The following is a 19,159-nucleotide window of genomic DNA, read 5'->3' as shown; positions in this document are numbered from 1 at the left end:
ATTTTACATGTAGAAATGCTTCTGAACATAGATACTTATTATTCCCGAGGGTTCAATGAAACACATCAATGATCTCTAAGGACAGATTTGGCCAGGGCTTTGAGATTAAAAAAAAAAAAAAAAAAAAAGGAAAAAGTATGCAGAATTAACCACAACCGAGTTCAGAACTCTCACTTTTAGAACTGGACATGTGCTTCTATGGCCAGAAATCATGGATCCCGGAAGGGCCAAGAAAGAATTGTAGAAAGGAGATTAAAACAAGACAAAACAAAACAAGGCATTAGAACTGCCCTTCCAATATAGAAATAGTGCTGTTAATGAAACTTTTAAGATTCCAAATTAGTAAAAATTTTACATATTCTCTGAAAACAGATCCAAAAATAAATGTTTAGCAAAGGAACTTACATCTTGTTTCAAATGGAAGTCAACCTGTTGGTTACATATAAATATTTATCTACTTCACTGGGCTCTGTGATGTGATATAGGGTTGCTGTCTTGTACATGGAGTTTAGTAATATGTTAATGGCTAGTAAAGTCAGAGAAATGATAGAGAACTCTTATTTTTAGTGAGAACAAAAAATCAAATAATCTCTTAGAGGATTCAGAAATAATTTTAAAAAAATCACAAGGATTTGAAATCTGTATTCACAGTCAAAAACATCCTTCATATACACAGAATTCAAATGAAAATGATCCTAGGTTTTATTGTTATGCTACAATTATATTAAATTATGCTAAAGAGTCTATTGTATTTTACGTTGCAATAGGAAAGTTAAAAAAAATACATATATATTCAAAACACAAAGAGCCAAAATTTATATAACACAGAGCCACATTTTCATTTTTGCCTGGACAGAAACCCTAACAGGAAAATGGAACATACTTCTGTCACACTTGAGTATTTAATGCAAACAGGATTTTGGCACCAGAAGGTTTCAATGCAAAGGATAATGCAAGGCATAGTCCTCTGTGATTAAAAGACTTGTATTTCAGAAAGAAATGAATTTTTGTTCGATGTGGTCATTTGGCAACCCATTTTTAAAGTCTAATTGTAAGCCTTGATGTCAAGGATTGCCACCTGGTATCCCTTTGATGGGCTGTATTGTCACATTTGGAGATGAATACACAACATAAAAAAAAAAGTACTAATTATTGTCTCATGTTAGACCTGCTTATGTTCCCGATTTACTTGTTATTCCAAGCTCACCTAAATGAAAACTAAAAGAAAGAATAAAACCCCTTTCAGCAGGCTTTCCAAAACACTTCAAAAAAATCAGAGTCTGTGGGGCTGAAAATATACTCTCCAGAAATACTTCTGTGAGGGACAGAATTTTAGGTAATCCTTACTTTGGAGCTAGGATAAAGATAATTTGATTGAATAACATCATATATGTGGTATCAATTTTAGGGTAATAAGAGATGTTAGAGATTTATAATAAAATCAGTTCTGCTTCTCAAAACATCCAAACCACAAACTTGATACACGAAAAGGCAAATTAGTGAATATGGGTAAAGCTCACACAGAAGTAGCAAAGATAACAGGTTCTTTCTCACAAAGTGCATGTAACCACCTTCTTTAACATAAGCGGAATGTCTATGCAAGTTCATGGCTTGGAAAATGATCCCACAGCTCAGTACTACCTTGTAATTTCCACAATGAGAACCGACACATTTGTGACCAGCATCTGCATGTGAAAGGTTCATCATTTTTGGTTTGAACTTGTCTATATATAAACGTAGAAAGAGAAGAAACTTCAACACCCTTGTGAAACCAGACTACAATTAAGTAGCACAAAACCAGGTAAACCCCAGTGTGATTTCGGCCCTTAGAACTGTTGGAGCTGGCAGTGCTCAGCTGTTGGTTATTTGTTTATCCTAAGATTTTCAAGCTAATCTTTAAAATGTGAAATATATTGCTTTTCAAATATTGTCATACTTTCCAAAACATAATGCCCCTTTAACTGGAAGTGGGTGGTATCAATAGGGACAGTTTGGTTTTCCTCCATGGGCTGTGACATGACAGTTAACCTGCAGGTAGGACCCACAAAATAGGTTGTTATGATCTGACTGGAAGATTCTGTTGCAGGATGTTGGTGGTGATAATATAAGAAATCTCAGAGTCTGAAAACTTAGGAAATTGGCTAAGTACTATATGGTTTCTGTTTTAATACTAACCGAGCGAACATCATAATTTTATTATTTTATTTTATACTTTTATTTATTTATTTATTTTTTAGAGAGGGGAGGGGAAGGGGAAGGGAAGAGGGAGAGAGGATCTTAAGCAGCCTGGATGCGGGGCTCGATCTCACAACCCTGAGATCATAACCTGAGCTGAAATCAAGAGTCCGTTGTTTAACCGACTGAGCCACGCAGGTGCCCCATATTTTATTATTTTTATTTTTTTATTATTTTTTAAAGATTTTATTTATTTATTTGACAGAGAGAAATCACAAGTAGGCAGAGAGGCAGGCAGAGAGAGAGGAGGAAGCAGGCTCCCTGCCGAGCAGAAAGCCCGATGCGGGGCTCGAACCCAGGACCTGGGATCATGACCTGAGCCGAAGGCAGCAGCTTAATCCACTGAGCCACCCAGGCGCCCCTATTTTATTATTTTTAAAAAGCATGCATCTGCAGCAGCTTGGCTAAAATTCAGGTCCCATTCTAAATTTTAAAGTTTTCTTTCCACCCCGACTCTTTCTGGAACCAACTGAGTAAGAGTTGTCAGCTTAAAAAAGAAAAAAAAAGCCCATATCTAACAGCACTGCTCCTGGCGTGTCTGGGAAACCCAGGGTTGAATTCATCCCAGAGACATAAAAGTGAATTGAAGGCAACTGAAGCCACGCCACTGTAAGCCAGACAGGCCTAAGGACGAATGCTGTTGCCTGGGCGGTGCTCACAAGGACCACTGCATGTTACCCCTTCTTTTTCATGTGCCACTTCTAGCAAATTCCAAATGAGCTGAATCTTAAAAACTCCACTTCCCAGACTATCCCCTAAGGTTTACATTGTAGGGTTCTTAAGGTTTGCCCTGGCATCTGCTGACATGACAGTTCTGAACATTCTTTCCATGAATCCCAGCAATCGCCTTCAGCCGTACCTGGAACAGACAGGACTTGAGTGATTGTCAAGTCCAGGACTTCTCAGAGCCCACTCTGCTGCTGATCTGTGCCTCTGCAGCGGGGGAGGGCTTCGTTTGAAACAAGAGATTCTGACACAGAAGCAGGAGAACCAATGATACCATCCCATCTTTTCATTTTCCGAGTGATGACAAAGTGAAATGATTTATCCCCAACCCCCGAACTTCCATTAATGCCAGAGCAGGGGCTGGGACTCAGATCCGTGACTGCCGCTTGCCGCCCCTCCCCGCAAACTCCCCTTAATAAAACATCTCTACGCCACGAGGCAGAGGTTACCCGTGTTGCCTTTAACTTAAGAGGAACAGGCCCTGCTTCTGCCCTGATGGGAAGCTATTCCTGGCATTTTGGGGGCTGGAATCGGGGTTTCTAGCACTGGCAGGCAAAGGGAAATGATTCACTTCCATCTGGGAAGAAAAGGGATTTTACAGAAGAAGGTTAAAGCATGAGCTGAGTTTGGGGTGCAAAAACTGTGATTATCTTGTTTTAACTGATCACCGGCTGACGGCAGAAAGATTCCCAGAAGGAAAGGACATGCCGCTGTGCTTGTGTCCCTTATTGTCCAGCGGCTTTGTCACCTTGCCTTTAACTGCATCCCAAAGAAGCAGAGAGAGGGCGTCATTAATTGTAATTTGTTACAATTTAAAGATCACAAAAGAAATGCTGAAAACTGGTTTGGGAAAGCATTTCTCGATGTAAGGGTATTAATGATCAATTCTCCTAGAACCTTCCGTCCGTAATAGGTAAAATGTCAGAGAAGGTGACAGTCACTTAATTGCTGGTGCAATTCACGATGCCTGCGAATCGACAAGGCAGCTTTCTGCGGTCCATTATCAAAGTGTCAACAATGATTACTGACGATAGAGTTACACAAATGCCAACTGCGGGGCAGCTGTTTCCGGTCACGTGGGCCCCAGGGAGCAGGTTAGATGTTAAAAGGAATCTTCTGCTTGTGACCCAGTGACTCCATTATACACACTCTGCTCTACCTCACACAAACAGACCCGAGTTTTGAGGAGAAGTGTGCAGAACGATGAACAAAATGCATATTTGTGCAAATCCCCAGGACTCTCTCCCTCAAGAACATGGGCTCTTTAAAGAGTCAGGTCAAATCCCCCAGAAATCAAGTGAGTCCAGTTATGTTTTCTTTTACTTCCCCGGATTCCCTGCTGCGTTGCTTGCTTGCTGGCAGCATGCTCGGGCTGTCATTTGTAAAAAGCAGCCCGCTCAGCTATAATTACTAATTTGATGTCACAGTGGAACCGCAGCGCAGCTGTGGAAAGATCGACCACCAGGGAGATCCGTGTTTCTCTGTCTCATTTAGAGGCAGCTAAACTGCTGGAGCCATGAATGGAAGATGTCCTTCCATTAAAAAGGGAAGAATTAAAGAATAAACCAAGTCATAGCAGCTGTCAGAATTTGACAACGGCTTAAAAAAGGAAGGAAAAAAAAAAAGGCACTGCTCTGCTTTAAAAAACAAAACAAAACAAAACTCAAGACATCTGTACATGCGTGTTCGGATACTTGTTGCCATGAAAGTGATGCCACTATTCTTGCGACGTAACTTCTTTATTCCTCTCGGTTCCATCTTCATTATTATGCTAATGCAAATCACACTAATTATGTGTCAAGCTGAAATAGAAGGGACGGGACTGTCTGTACCTATATAGCACTAAATATTTGAAATGACGGTTTCAAAACTTGTCATCAACAAGTTGAAAGTACGGGAAATTAAAACAGTTATAATGACTCGGATGAAAGGAAAACTCACAATTGAGATTACTAATTAAGCCGTGTCAATGGAAATTCTTTACGAAAATTATTCTTTGCACCATGACAATCATTTCTTAGAGAACACAGTCCCACAGGGATAGCAATGAAAAGATTTTTGGCAGATCGTGCGACTTCATTCATAAAAGGCGAAAATGTAGAAAAGAAATATTTTTAGCCTTCCTCCAATGGTTCTACCCAGAGAGAAGAGCGATTGTTTTGATAACATTATGGTTTTATTTGTGGAGACAAAGAATAGCCTCTTGGAAAATGCAAAATGTTAACTGCTCATGGAAAGAAAACCTGAAAACTGACAGAAAGAGAAAGGCAAAGAAATTTTTTAGAACTTAAAAACAACCAATGTTTTTTAGAGTTCAGCTCCATTATATACATTTCATTTATTTTTACGTATTACAGTTTGGTGACTGTCGCTTCAGTTGTGGCCAGATTATAAACCAGCTACTGTGTCAGAGCCACAGTGCCCCTGTACCCGCACAGGCAGGCGGAGTCTCCATCGATTACAAATTGTAATGACTTTTTACTTCCTTATCTATAAGGTATTTCCTCTTGCCCCTGCCCGGGGAGCGGGGAGCGCCTGTAAACTAGAAGGGCAGGTGGATGGCCTTTTGGAGCTGCTCCTTCTGGAAGCAGAGGTATCACTAACCCAGAGCCCAGAAGGAGGCAGAGAGCACTGGATTCTTCCTCAGGGCCATGGTGTAGACGACTTTAATGTTCACCCAGTGTGAGATACGGTGGAACGTAGTTATAAATATGCCAAAAACCCCAAATGGAGATGTGAATTGGTTGTTTTGCCAACACAGTAGGAAACCAAACGATTTATTTCACAACTCCTGAAAATTTTTAAACCAAGACTCAGAATGAACTGCTCTTGTACCATATTTAACTCCAAAACATTGTTTTTGTCGATGCAGGAATGCTTCATGATTCACGGGATTGCTACGCGTTTTTGGTAATAGGTCCTTTTAAAAAAGGAGACTGAGACACGCCAGACATTCAGAGGGCAACAGCACAGCAGTTAGAAACGTGAGCCCTGGGCTAGAAGCCTGGCTGCACCCTGTCGTAAGTCAGGGGCTCTGGACAAGTCACCGAACCTGTCTGTGAAGCAAGCTCGTTTACTCAAAGGAAGTAATAATGGCGCGACCTCGTAAGATGGCTGGAAGGATGAGATGGCTTGAGTCATGTAAAATGTAAACCACACTCTGGCACGTAGTATACACTCAACAAATATCAAGTATTACTATTGACCTTCCTAAATCCCAACACACCACAATTCATTGTAAAAAAAATAATCTCCAGATGAAGGTAAGGTTTCACCTCTGCCACTGACTGTGTGAAGGCGCGCGGGAACTGAAGCTCGTGGGCCTCCCAACTGTCGTGTCGTGAGGTCCTTGCCACGGCTGACTTCTCTAAGCCCACCTCCAGGGGAGATGTTTTGAGGAACAACTCAGTACAGGATAAAAGCATCCCAGGTAATCTCCTCAGAAAAGTGGTTTTCTATTAGACAAATTCTATAATTTCTTTCTTTTCACAGAAACCTATGCCAGTAAAGGGCTCAGCATTTTTGGTGAGGTGGGCAGTAGAAATGTGAATGTCACAGGTTTCTGGAAACCATGTGGTCCTGCAGGCAGAACAGTGGAGGGAGGGACAGGCAACTGGATGGTCTGCATCTGATGAAATACTACAGCATTAAGGATGTCCAATACTCATGGCTTTCCTTCACACATGGACTCGTTTCATGATTTTGGCTTCAGCAGAAACAACCCCATGGCCTCTGTCTATCTTGGCAATGTTTTTTGTCAGAGCAGACCATGCCCTTGGTGACCAAATCTCAAGAAATGAAAATGAACAGAATTGGGGGAAAAGAGTGGGATCTGCTAGCCGTTGCCTCAAATCTCAAATCTCAAATCCCAAGCCATTGACTTGGGACAGAGCCACCAGCATGGAGCATAAGCTGTCATCACCACCATAGTTCTTACTCAGGGGTTGGCTTCCTGTTAGGAGGCCAAAAAGTCTGTGTGGCTCTCCAAACAGTCCACATGTTTTCTCCTAAGAGAAAAATCCCAATCCTACTAAACCTCTGAGTTTCTCATGGAGTAAAACCTAAATACTCGCTTGGGTCTTGGGCACATGGACAAACATTTAGTCATAGCAACATGGAAGGTGGCAGTCCATTGTTTCTGCAAACTATTGGCCAAAGCTGGTGACTTCAGGGTTATTTATGTGGAGATTAGAAGTGTAAAAATATATTCACTAGTGCACAGTAAAAGTATGAATGGACAGAGAAGGATCCACCATTTCCTTTCCCACTCCTCACTTCTTCACCCACTGTGACCTAGCTTCTGCTCCACCCACTGTCATGGACAAGATCACCAGAGAGTTCCCTGGTGGTAAGTCCAATGGGTAATTGTCTCAGTCCTCATCCTACTTAACCCTGCAGAAGCATATGATTCTGGGACAGTTCTCTTCCTCTGGTTTCTGGAATACAACGAGAGTGCAAGTCTCCCAAGACCAGGGCCATTACTCAAGGCAGTGTTTCTCACAGTGCTTGGAGAAATGCTTGCTCACAAGAGATACTCCATAAATGTCTGAACAGAATGTCTGAAATGTCTGATGACCTGAACTTTCCTGGCTCGTCTGTTTGTCTCCTGTCTCTTTGGCTGATCTTTTGCAGGACTCTCTCCTTCCACCCACTCCTTCAGTGATGAAGTTCTTCTGGGCTCTTCTAGATATCCTTCTCTTCTATTCCATATACTCATCCTGGGTGGCCTCAGCCACTTCCCTGTCTTTGCTGATCATCCTTCCTGTGAGGTTTTCCAAGCCCCTTTTTTCCCCAGCTGAAACCCTCCCTGGAGCCTTCATGCCTACGGACCATCCCTGCTGTAGTGCCACACTGACTTTTCGAACCCCTCCTCTCACTCTGCTCCCTCTTTCAGTGAGTGGAACCAGCACCCTCCCAATGGTCCAAACCAGACATATAGGAGTCCTTCTGAACCCCGCCCTGCCTCCACACACACTCCCTGGCACTGTTCACCTCCCACATTGAATCTTCTGTGGCTTCTTCTTCCCAAATCTCCCTAGAATCTATCCTCTTCCACCAACCCAGCTCAGGACACCACTCTATCCGGGTTATTTCAACAGCCTTCCCAACTGGTATGGCTGATGTCACCCTCCAGCTAAAGCGCCAAGTGCTCCCCCTCTGCCCACTTGCCCAGGGTGTTTTGTCTCACCTTTCCCTCTAGCTAGCTCTTCCTTGTCCTTCAGGGTTCCAAACATTACCTCCCCCAGGAAGCCCCCCCTTTCCCCCCGAGCATGAGTCAGGTGTACATGCTCTCTATTAAACTGCTTATTACATGATAACTCCTTGCCTATTTTAATATCTGTGTTGCCTGCTAGATGTGTCATGTGGTTCCTTATTTTAGCCCCTAAAGCTAGGATGGTAACCATGAAAAAAATTTACAAATACTTCTGAGTGAACAAAGAACAGGAGATTTCCAAAATGTAAAATTCAAATCCAGACAGGAAGAAAACATTCTAAAATCATAATTTAGAGGTGCCTGGGTGGCTCAGTCGGTTAAGCATCTGCCTTCAGCTCACGTCATGCTCCCAGGGTCCTAGGATCGAGCCCCATGTCGGGCTCCCCAGAGAGCCTGTTTCTCCCTTTCCCTCTGCCTACTGCTCTGCCTACTTCTCTCTCTGTGTCAAATAAATAAAATCTTTAAAAATAATATAAACTCATGATTTAAAGAAAAACAGAAACAAAAATCCTGAGCCCTGCTTTCAATAGTTTGGTCAAAAAACTTGCCCAGGTGATGAGCAGGGGGGTAACTGAGAATTTCGAGGTACTTTTTGTCTAAGCAAATGTGGATTTTGGTCAGTTTCGATTTCCATACAGAAATCTACTTCCCATCGTTTCATCAAACCAATTTCAGTTGAATCTGTCTATACTCTTGCATCATAAGCCAAATGTGGTTCAAATATCCCCTGCTGTCCAGTGACTCAGGAAAAGAAAAGATATAGTTTCCACATGCTTAATTCTTTCGTCAGAAGCCCTCTCACCCTGTCTTAGAGCTGTAAAGGAGTTTGAAGCTTGTCCGAGCCAACCTTTTTCCAGGTGAAATTGAAGCTCAACACACTCATTTTTGGAGCGGCGTGGAAAGGACTGGAGCTCCCGACTGCCTATTGCGGGGGCAACCGGCGTGAGGACCCTGGGGGCTGACCGGGAGTCACATCTGGATCCCGTAACCGCATAGGTGACTGTGCTTTCAAGACCATGTCGCACGCGGAATGTTTCTTTCAACCACACATAAAACTAACAGAACTACTTCAGTGCCCAACAGAGAGTGTGGGGGAGCTCAAGGCAGGAGCCTTCTCAGGTCAGTGCCGTGCTTGTCACTGGCGCAGCCGAGGGGGCAGGAGAACCGCCGCTGGAAGGTGGGAGAGGAAGAGTGGACCGGAGAGGACCGCAGCAGGGATGAGTCAGGGTACTCACCTTTTCCTTGTCACTGGCTTCTCTGGCCACAGTGGAGCCCTGAAACACAAAGACCATCATGAAAACATCGGGTGTCACACGTGGAAAATACGCAAGTGTGTCAGGCCAGAGCGCAGAAATAAACAAGCACCCCCCTTGGCCCTGGAGCCCTGCCTTGAGGAAGCTCTGTCCCCTCCTTGGTCACAACATTGCCCCAGGGGTACTCCCCCCTCTGCAGACAGACATTCCTGCTGGCTCATCTCCAACCTTTCCCTGGCTTGTCATCCAAGCCGGATTCTGGTTCTTGTGTCCCTGGTGGAAATCAGAAAACCTGACAATCACTTGAACAGTAATGTTTGTTTGTTTTTTTTTAATGAATTTTTTTTTTTTAAGAGACATAAAAAAGGTGGGGGGTTTGGTTGCAGAGGGAGAGGGAGAGAGAGAATCTTATGCAGGCTCCATGCCCAGCACCAAACCCAAAGCAGGGACTCGATCTCACAACCCTAAAGTCACAACCTGCGCCAAAATCAAGTCAGACACTTAACTGACTGAGTCCTCGCGGGCGCCCCTTGAAGGATAACTTATTAACACCAGATCAAAACCATGCTCTGCTTCTTGCCTCGATTGCCAGAAATGGTTGGCTTTACATCTTCAAAGGTGATGTGGGCCATCCCTGGCTGCAGTAGCCACCCAGGCATTAGATGCCCCCTCCCTCCATTATATCTTCCAGACGCGGCCCCGTCCTGGCCTTCCGCCTACCCTTCTCCCCTGTCAGGGTTACTGATGGACATGTCCTCACTACTCTGAGTTAGACCCTGTGGGCCCTTCCTGTCCCCCTTCGCTCTGGGAATCCCTTCAGACATATATTTACTCGCACCCCGCTTTGTGCCAGGACTTAGGCTGAGCAAAGCACAAAGGTATCAAGGGGAAGAAAACATGCTTCTTGATCTGCATAACTCTACTCTGCCGCACTGGTTTTCAAAGCCACACATACCTCGGAGCTCTGAGGTTGTGCGAGAAGACCCAAGCCCACCCAGACGCCAACAGGGGCATGCGGTAGAACTCAAGAAGAGAAAGGTCCCCTTGTCTGGAAGATGTGGATCGCCAGCAATGTCAGTAACAACAAGAACAATTTCTTCTTTGTGCTCCTCAACGTATCTCACACAGCAATGCCTGCATCCCCCAAATAAATGGCTGGAGAAGGATCACGACCACATCACCATGCTCCCCTCCCCCACGGTGCTGGCCACCCCAGCAAGCCCAGGTCAGTAGAGTGACATGCTTCCCTGACCACCTCTTAGATGGGCGTTTATTGCCCTGGAAGCTGTGCATTAGCCAACTATGAAGAGAGTCCCCCCCCTCCCCCCCGCCACCTCCACCCCCACAGGTCAATGTTCCATCCCACTGGTGGTCAGCATCCCCAGAGACCTGCTGTCAGCCCCGGGGAAATGCTCTGAGTTTCTGGGGGATGCATCAGAGGGGCAGAAAGCTGATCCACGAAGTGATGAGGGACAGTGTAAATTGTTCATGAGGGGAAATGTGTGGTCCCGTTGCACAACCACAGCCTCCACAACCGCGCCCCCCCCCCCCCCCCCCCGCCTCCGGCCCACACAAACCCAGCAGCTCCCACTTGTAATGGTTCGTTTTCCTTGTTTTAAAGGGATTTTTGAATACAGACCACAAACATCTTCCTTTACACACTGATTTCTAACAAAATGCTTCCAGATTAAAAAAAAAAAAAAAAAAAGACAGGATAGTTGCAATATTTGAGCACTGTCTGTGCTCCTGGTCAGAGGAAGAAATTAGTTACTCCTCTTTTTATCTCTAGCCAAGTTTCTGGTCCCTGTGCGCTTTCCCTCCTGCAGTAAAATTTACCCTGCTTCCGATTCTCGGTGAAGCTTCATCTCCATGTAAATGCGGATCATTAGCATAGGGTGTGGGGGCGGGGAGGTGCCCGGAGCTCACTCAAATTTAAATGAATTCAAAATAAAAACTCAAACAGAAACAGAAAATAAAGTTAGTAAGTCAAGGCCAAGAGTTTGAGCCATGAAATGATGCCAGATGTCCACGTTCCATCACAACCGAAAAGTACTGGTAAGAAGAGAATTTATTCTACAAACTAAAAACTGGAGATGAAATTAAGGAAGTCTGAGGCAAATTAAAACTATACTATCCAGTCTAGAAGTATAATTTACATCAAGATATGTTTCCTAGATGCTTGCTTGAACGAGACACTATCTTAGGGGCATAAAAAAGAAAAGGACCAAAGATTTGCCTTTAAGGCACTTACTAGTAGAATGGATGAGTCACTACCCAAATTCATTGACCAGTTCCCATAGGCCGCACATTATGCCGGGCATGACATACGTGTGTGTGTGTGTGCGCGCGCACATGCACAACTGAATCCTCATAACAACCCAGCAAAGGTAGGTATAATTATCCCTGTTTTACAGATGAAGAAACAGAGTTTCAATAAAAGTTCAGCAACCCACCCACTGCTAACAAGTGATAAAACCAGGACAGGCGCTTCAGAGTTCTCTCTGGCTGATTCTGTGGGGGAGTCAGACCAGTGAACAAAGTCCCGTAATGCTCCACAGAGTCGTTCCTCTAAGCAGCACTGCAAAGGCTTCATGAGAGAGATGGTATCCAAGAGCCTTGGAGAGTGGCTGGAATTTCCACCAGGGGCGATTCCAGGGGACAAAACGGCCTCAACTGGGAGGCAAAACAGAGCAAGGCTGGATCTGGGAAGCTTCTGCAGTTTATCTGAATTCCAGAAAGAAGGAGATAAGCCTAAACCAAAAATTCCTCCCTTAGACTACTATTCCCAAAGTGTGCTCAGCATCCTGGGGTCCCAAGACCCCTTAAGAGCTCTGCAAAATCAAAACCACCTTTCTAATAATATTGAGACATTATCAGCCTTTTTTCACTGTCTTGATATTTGCATGGATGTTACAAAAACAATAGTGGGTAAAATTGTTGGCAGCTTAGCACAAATCCAGTGGCTCCAAATGGTACTAATAGAGTTTGTCATAAAATACCTACAAAATATACATTATATATAAATGTCTAAAACTGTCCTTGATGAGGCAATGAAATTAGTAAATCTTGACCACGGAGTACACATCTCTTCAATATTCCTTGTGGGAATATGTATAGAATGCTTTTGTTTATGAAGATGGAATGTTATAAGAAAAGTCATTTTTGTGATGATTTGAGTTATGAGCTCAACTAGCCACATTTTTCATGAAAACATTTTTACCCGAAAGAACAACTGGCAATCTCTTTACTCAGATCTGGGCGTTTGGTAGATATTTGCTCAATAATAACGAGCCGAGTGGGGCTCGGCTGTGTGCGGGGGAGGTGTGTGCTGGCATTTCACAGAAAACAGCTCACAGGACTGGTTGCCAGTGGTAAAATTTGGGCTTTCAAGTGGAAATCAGAGTTTTTAAGAACTTGTATCCACCACCGTGAGCATGAGAGCTTCTCGGTATTTAAAGACTTCTTGGATGAGACTTGTGGTGGTATTAATGTGACTTCTCGATATCGCATAATGAGATGTGTCCATATTTAGAAGACCACATAACTCAATGAACCCATCTGTTTCAAATGATCAAAGCTTGTAAACAAACCAGGGGGTTTTAATGAAATAAGTACAGCAAGTTCACTGATGTGATTTCTGATTCCACATTGTAACTAAGCTTTGAGAAATCACCTTTTGTTAGGTTTTAGCATAATATCAAGGAAGAATATCCATAAATTTCTGAAAAAGTTATTGAAACACCCACCCTCCCATTTTCCAACTATGTATCTGTGTAAGGTCTTTCTTCATATACTTCAATCACATAACATTGCAACAGACAGCACAACCAGATAGGACATTCCAACTGTTTCATACTAAATCATATCATTAGGGAGATTTACAAAAATGTAAAGGAAAAAAAAAAAGGCCACCTGTCTCACTAAATTTTTTTACTTGTAAGATACAGCTATTTTTCATAAAAATGTTAACATGTAATGCTTTTTAAAGTTGTAAATAAAGTAAGCATTTAAAAATTTCTTATTTTAATTTCTAACAATGTAAATAGCAGTAGATACAACCTATATAACCAAAAGCTTTTGGGAGACCACTTTTTAAAAAAATTTTAATTTCAACATAATCAGCATATAATGTCATAGTAGTTTCAGGTATACAATAAAATGATTCAACAATTCTATACATTACTCAGTGCTCATCTGGACGAGTGCACTCCTAATCCCCTTCACCTATTTCACCCATCCCCCACCCACCTCCCCTCTGATAACCATCAGTTTGTTCTCTATACCTAAGAAAAATGGGTTTTTGTTTTTGTTTCGTCTCTTTTAAAATTTGTTGGTTTGCGCTGCTTTTTAAATTCCACTTGATTGAATTGATATGGTATTTGTCCTTCTCTGACCTACTTCACCTAGCATCATACCCTCTAAATCCATCCATGTTGTTATAAATGGCAAGAGTTTGTTCTTTTTAACGGCTGTGTAATATTCCATCATATATGCATATGTGTGTGTGTTTGTATACACATACATGTATCTTCTTTATCCATTCACTTATCAAAGGACACATGGGTTGCTTCCATAATTTGGCTACTATAAATAATGCTGCAATAAACATAGGCATGCGTGTGTCTTTTCAAATTAGTGTCCTTGTATTCTCTGGGTAAATACCCAATAGTGGAATTACTAGGTCATATGGCAATTCTATTTTTAATTTTTTGAGGAACTTTCATACTGTTTTCCACACCAGCTGTACTGGGGGTCTTCTTTTAAGAGTGGAGGAGTCTGAGATTAAAAAAATCTGAGATCTACTGGCAAAGACCAAAGGGTGGCAAACTTTTCCTGAATGGGTCAGCTGGCAAATGTTTTGGGTTTTGTGGTTCAAAGCAGTCTCTGCGTTTCTACTCAACTCTGCCATTAGAGTACAAAACAACCACACGTGATGCAGAAACACTGGCCCCTGCAGTGTTCCAATAAAGCTTTATTTACAAAAATGGCCAAGCTGGACTTGCCAGGCAGGCAGGTCACAGATTGCCATCTCCCAACACCAACATCCTCCCCTGAAGTCAGTGATCCAAAGACTCAGCTCAGCTCACTCCCCTCAGAATTTCTACACTGTGCCTCTCACCCAAAGTCTTTGAAATAGCTGGTCCCAGGGCCTGTATCCTCTGCCAGGACTGCCCTTCCCTCAGCTCACACCCTCTTTCTTTGGGTCTGCTGCAATATCAGCTTCCAGGGAAACCTCCCCTGACACCCTGTATCCGCTGTATCCTGGCCCCGTTCTTCCCCATCTTTACTTCTATCCACAGCACTTACCCCTTCTTACTATGTTACAGGATTTACTCGCTGCTTTTACTTATTGTCTGTCTGTCCCCACCACAATGTCAGCTCCTTGGGCTCAGGTTTGGTCCATTTTGTTCATCCTACTATTCCCAGCACCAAAACAGTGCCTGGAACCTAGCTGGTGTTCAATAAATAACTTGTTGAAAATCAGACACGTTGCTCCTGACAAGTGCAAAAGTCTTCCAGTAAAGCTAGCAAGTGATCCTCGCGTCCCTCGAAGGCAAGATTTACTAGTTTAGTTGCCCGGTAGCTTTAAGCTCTGAGCACCTCCTAAGCGATTAGCAAGATCAATTACAACAGTTGCTTCATTACTTAATAAAAATGAACAAAAAGCTCACCTTTAAGTCGTATTTCCTATATACAGATAAACGGTGACTGAACACATTTCTTGTAACAATCACGTATATTTCAACTCCATCCACATTAAGCCGGTACATGCCCAAGAACTGGGGAAGAAGGGTGATCCCATGACATTCTACTATGTACTACAGAGGAGAGAGAAAAAGGAAAACATTATGCAATCAAAAGGTGCTCATTCAGATGTAAAGCATAACTTTTCTGCCTTTGGCCTTTAGACAAAGTAAAACCATCCAACCACTAAGGTGCTGTTTACAGAAAATGACCGTGTTTATACTGCCTGACGCAGGATCTATGTTCAGCAAGTATACATAGATAAGAAAATTCAACTTTATCTCCAAAGAGATATATTTTCCCAACAACCCAAACTAATCTGTAAAGTCAAAATTTGGATGTAACAGTGTGAGACAAGAGGACAAGTGATTGGTCCATTTGCTAATTCCTCTAAAGGGAAATCACACTCTACCGAGGGCCTCCCCCTTCCTCCCCAGAAGCCTGGGTGATGACTCTGTGAGGCTGAGGGAGAGTCACTTGGCCACTAAGAACAGCTCCTTTAACAGCGTTATGAAAACCACAGCCCTGAAGCTGTGATTAAAGAGGAAACTGTGGAGAGAGCTAAGCGTTTGAAACTGGGACAGTCCTCTCTAGTCCTAATTTATGTTTCTCACCCACCACACTAATGTATTTAACCTTCTGCCCGCCAGAGCAGCAGCGTGAAGGGAAGGTGCCACGCTACCCCAGTGCTTGCTCCTGCTCCATGGACAAGACGAGGTACTCTGGCCCCATGTCAGATTTCATCATGGCCGTTGGACAAGTTCTAGCTTTGACACCATTTGTGATTACGGTTGCAAAAACACAACGCAAGTCTTGAAGCACTGATGACCATCCTCGAAAGGGCCACGAGAGGGAGACACATCTCCTTTGAAAGCTGATATTTATAAAATGGGTCCCACTGCACTCTCCAAAGGAAAGTTGGGTTTTCCTTTCTTTAAAATGAAAGGAGAGAGACTATTTCAAAAGAGCTCTTTTTTTGTCCTCGACAGGTGTGTGAATAGCATGATTCCAAAATTGTAAAAATTGTTAAAATCACACATGTTGTGCATATTTACAGGGAGCAGCCTGGAAGAATGGTCACCAAGTGGCAATGGTGGGATCTGGGGTAATTTCGCTTCCCCCCCCTTTTTGTAAATTATACCGCTTAAATTTTTGCATTTTTACAACGAGCATTTTACAAAAATAAAAATAAAATGCCCTTTCAAACTTTTTAGTGGTAAGCATGGTTAATAATCAACTCTGATAACATTTAACCATCTTAAAGGTCAACAAAGCCCTCAGTTTTTGTCATTAAAGACGAAAAGCATCGGTATCTGAGTGTGACACTTGTCACCCAGCGCTGGCAGGTTTTAAAGGTGCTCTTGGTCTTTTCTAGCACACTGACCATAACTGGGCTACACGTTTTAATTTGCTATGCTTCCTGAGTAGAGTTTCATCTCAATTTATTCTTCATTTGAAGTTAGATCAGTAGAACATTTTCTCTTTCTCTCTCCTTTCAAAAAACCCAGGAAATTAACGTGAGGTTTGCTAATACAAAACAGGCGGTGAAGAGGCGTTGGCTGAAAACAAAACTTCTCACACCCGACTTCAAGAAATAAAAAGCGTTGTTGTCCCTCACCTCTGAAGGAAGATGATTGGGTGAGCCTTCAAAACATAGAGACTAGTGGGGGTCTACACTGCGTGAGCATAGTAGAAAGAAGGTGGATTTGTGAGTTGGGAAGAATGCATGTGCATCCTGGTGCCTCCATGTACCAGCTGTGGGATCTCGGGCAAGTTACTAGAACATTCTTCATTTTAGTTTCATTTTTTGGAAAATGAGCACCATAATTCCCACTGGCAAGGAAAGTTGTGAGGACTAGTATGTCAACCTGTTTTGTGCCAGGCCTATGCGCTGCACTGCACTCTTCCTCCCTCTGCAGAGAACGGTAGTAATAGTAACGATTATTTTCATTCAACACTCTCATAAGAAACTTCAATGTTACCCCTATCTGTTTGGCCCTCCGTACTCTGAGGCAGGCCGTGTGTAGGTACTCTAGAGGCTCGCAGAGCACGTCTGTCCCACGCTGGTTTCAGTTTGGCTGCTCAACCCCTCTTTGTGCTCAGATTATTCTCATTCTGGCCTGTCTCTTACAAGTCCTGGCAGCAGAGTAAGTCTTTTTGATCAACATTTCTGTACCGAGCCACAGAGTGCCTCGGGACGAGTGGATAATATTATTCAGGTAATGAAAAGGATAACAAAACTTTCTGCACACTGTACAGGAAATCGTCAACAGGGGTTTATTTTCCCCGAAGAAAAACACCCACGTAGATTACATTCTACAGCCCCTTTATTTTTAAGATTAAATAAATTACTGCCTATAAAAATGAGATCAATTTAATCTGCATCTCCAAGTTTCTACAGGCGCTGCTTCTCAAAGGCCTGGCTCATCAATGAGGCTCTTAGACGAACACCTTGAAAAATACAGATTTAATAGACTCAAGCTCCTAAGTTTATAAATACGGACAAGACCACAACCCATATTCAAGTCTATCCTATTAGATCCCAGTACTGACGAGCAACCTTGGTGCCAAAGGTTTAGAAAACATTTATGGGTCAAAACTTCGCAGAAGAGAAAATCCCACCCACTGATGGAATTTCTGGGGCTCCGGGAAAAGATGACACGGTTTCATTACAGTAGAAGGACATTCCACTGGCTCTGGCAATGCCAGGGCTGGCGGACCGCCACTCTAGCATGGCCTGTCACTGCGTGGGGGACTGGCACAGAGGCCTGAATGTTCACCCTCTCGGGTTCTGCACCAGCTGTCCCGGGAAATGCTGCACACAAACTCTGACACCAGGCGTCACATCTGCAAACCACACATGTGAACTACCGGGGTAATCCCAGTAATCCCACATCCAGGGCGACTGTAAATTCACGGCCAGAGCTTTAGCTGGGCCCTTGGCATGACTTAGCCACATCACGGGGCTAGGAGCCCTCTCGGTCCAGGTCCACACTCCCTAGCTGTGCATCCCTCGGTCAATTATTCAACCTCTCTGTGCCTCTGCATTTGGAGAAGAGGCGTAATGACAGTAATGAGGGCATAGGTTTTTGTGAGGAATATGAAGACCGGGGAAACAGGACTGAGAGGGGCACTAACTGCCCATGACTTGAGCTGGAACAAGATGAAACCAAGACCCTGGGGTGAAGGGTGGAAAAGGAAGCAGGGAGGGAGGGACGGAGGGAAGGAGAGAGACTTCCTAGAGCATCTGATGTGTCCCTAAAATGCTGAGAAATGCATTTGATTTTTTTAAAAGTTTTTATTTATTTATTTGACACAAGTACGCAGAGAGGCAGGCAGAGAGAGAGGAGGAAGCAGACTCCCTGCTGAGCAGAAAGCCCAATGCGGGGCTTGATCCCAGGACCCTGAGATCATGACCGGAGCGAAGGCAGAGGCTTTAACCCACTGAGCCACCCAGGCGCCCCTGCATTTGATTTTAAATGCATGATGGGAACTCTCAATTTCAACGAACCTCCACAGAACAAAAGCTTTCTAAAAATGAATAATTTTGCGAATGTATATGTAAATGTAGCATATATTTATCTGTTTATAAAGTGAGGTAATATTCTTGTAAATATAAAAGAAACACTAAAAAATTATATTTCTCTCTCATGTTGCTTTTAGGATCAGAACTCTGAGCACCTTCCCCTTAAGAATTTAAATATCATTGACAAATTTACAAAACAACTCATATATAAACGCTTCCAAAATAAGAAGGGGTGTTTGCGAAGGCTACGATATCATGTCTTTCTTCAATAACCAAGTATTTGGCAGGAGTACCCTCTTTTTTTTCTGAATATTGAAAAACATCCTCAGCATCTCTCAATTTCTTTTTTAACACTGTTGATTCGACCACAAGATAATCTAAGGAATCTTTGCTTCCTCCCTTCTACAAGCTTTACTTCCAGACTACAAGAATGAAGAAATACAATTTAATCCCGAGGAT

General features: G+C 43.2%; 1 protein-coding gene across 1 annotated transcript in view; it reads right to left on the bottom strand.

Annotated features, from left to right (window-relative positions):
• PIP4K2A (phosphatidylinositol-5-phosphate 4-kinase type 2 alpha) overlaps nt 1–19,159 on the bottom strand; it is a 174,484-nt gene that overhangs the window by 21,036 nt on the left and 134,289 nt on the right. Inside the window, exons 5-6 of the mRNA XM_047740564.1 lie at nt 15,102–15,248; nt 9,412–9,450 (exon numbers count right to left, since the gene is read on the bottom strand). Of these exons, the coding sequence (XP_047596520.1) occupies nt 9,412–9,450; nt 15,102–15,248 (186 nt within the window). The remainder of the gene's footprint in view (nt 1–9,411; nt 9,451–15,101; nt 15,249–19,159) is intronic.

This window comes from Lutra lutra, chromosome 8 (genome assembly GCF_902655055.1).
Source record: "Lutra lutra chromosome 8, mLutLut1.2, whole genome shotgun sequence".
Classification (NCBI taxonomy): domain Eukaryota; kingdom Metazoa; phylum Chordata; class Mammalia; order Carnivora; family Mustelidae; genus Lutra; species Lutra lutra.
Note: the sequence above shows the minus strand (reverse complement) of the source record. Positions and strands in the feature narration are given on the sequence as shown.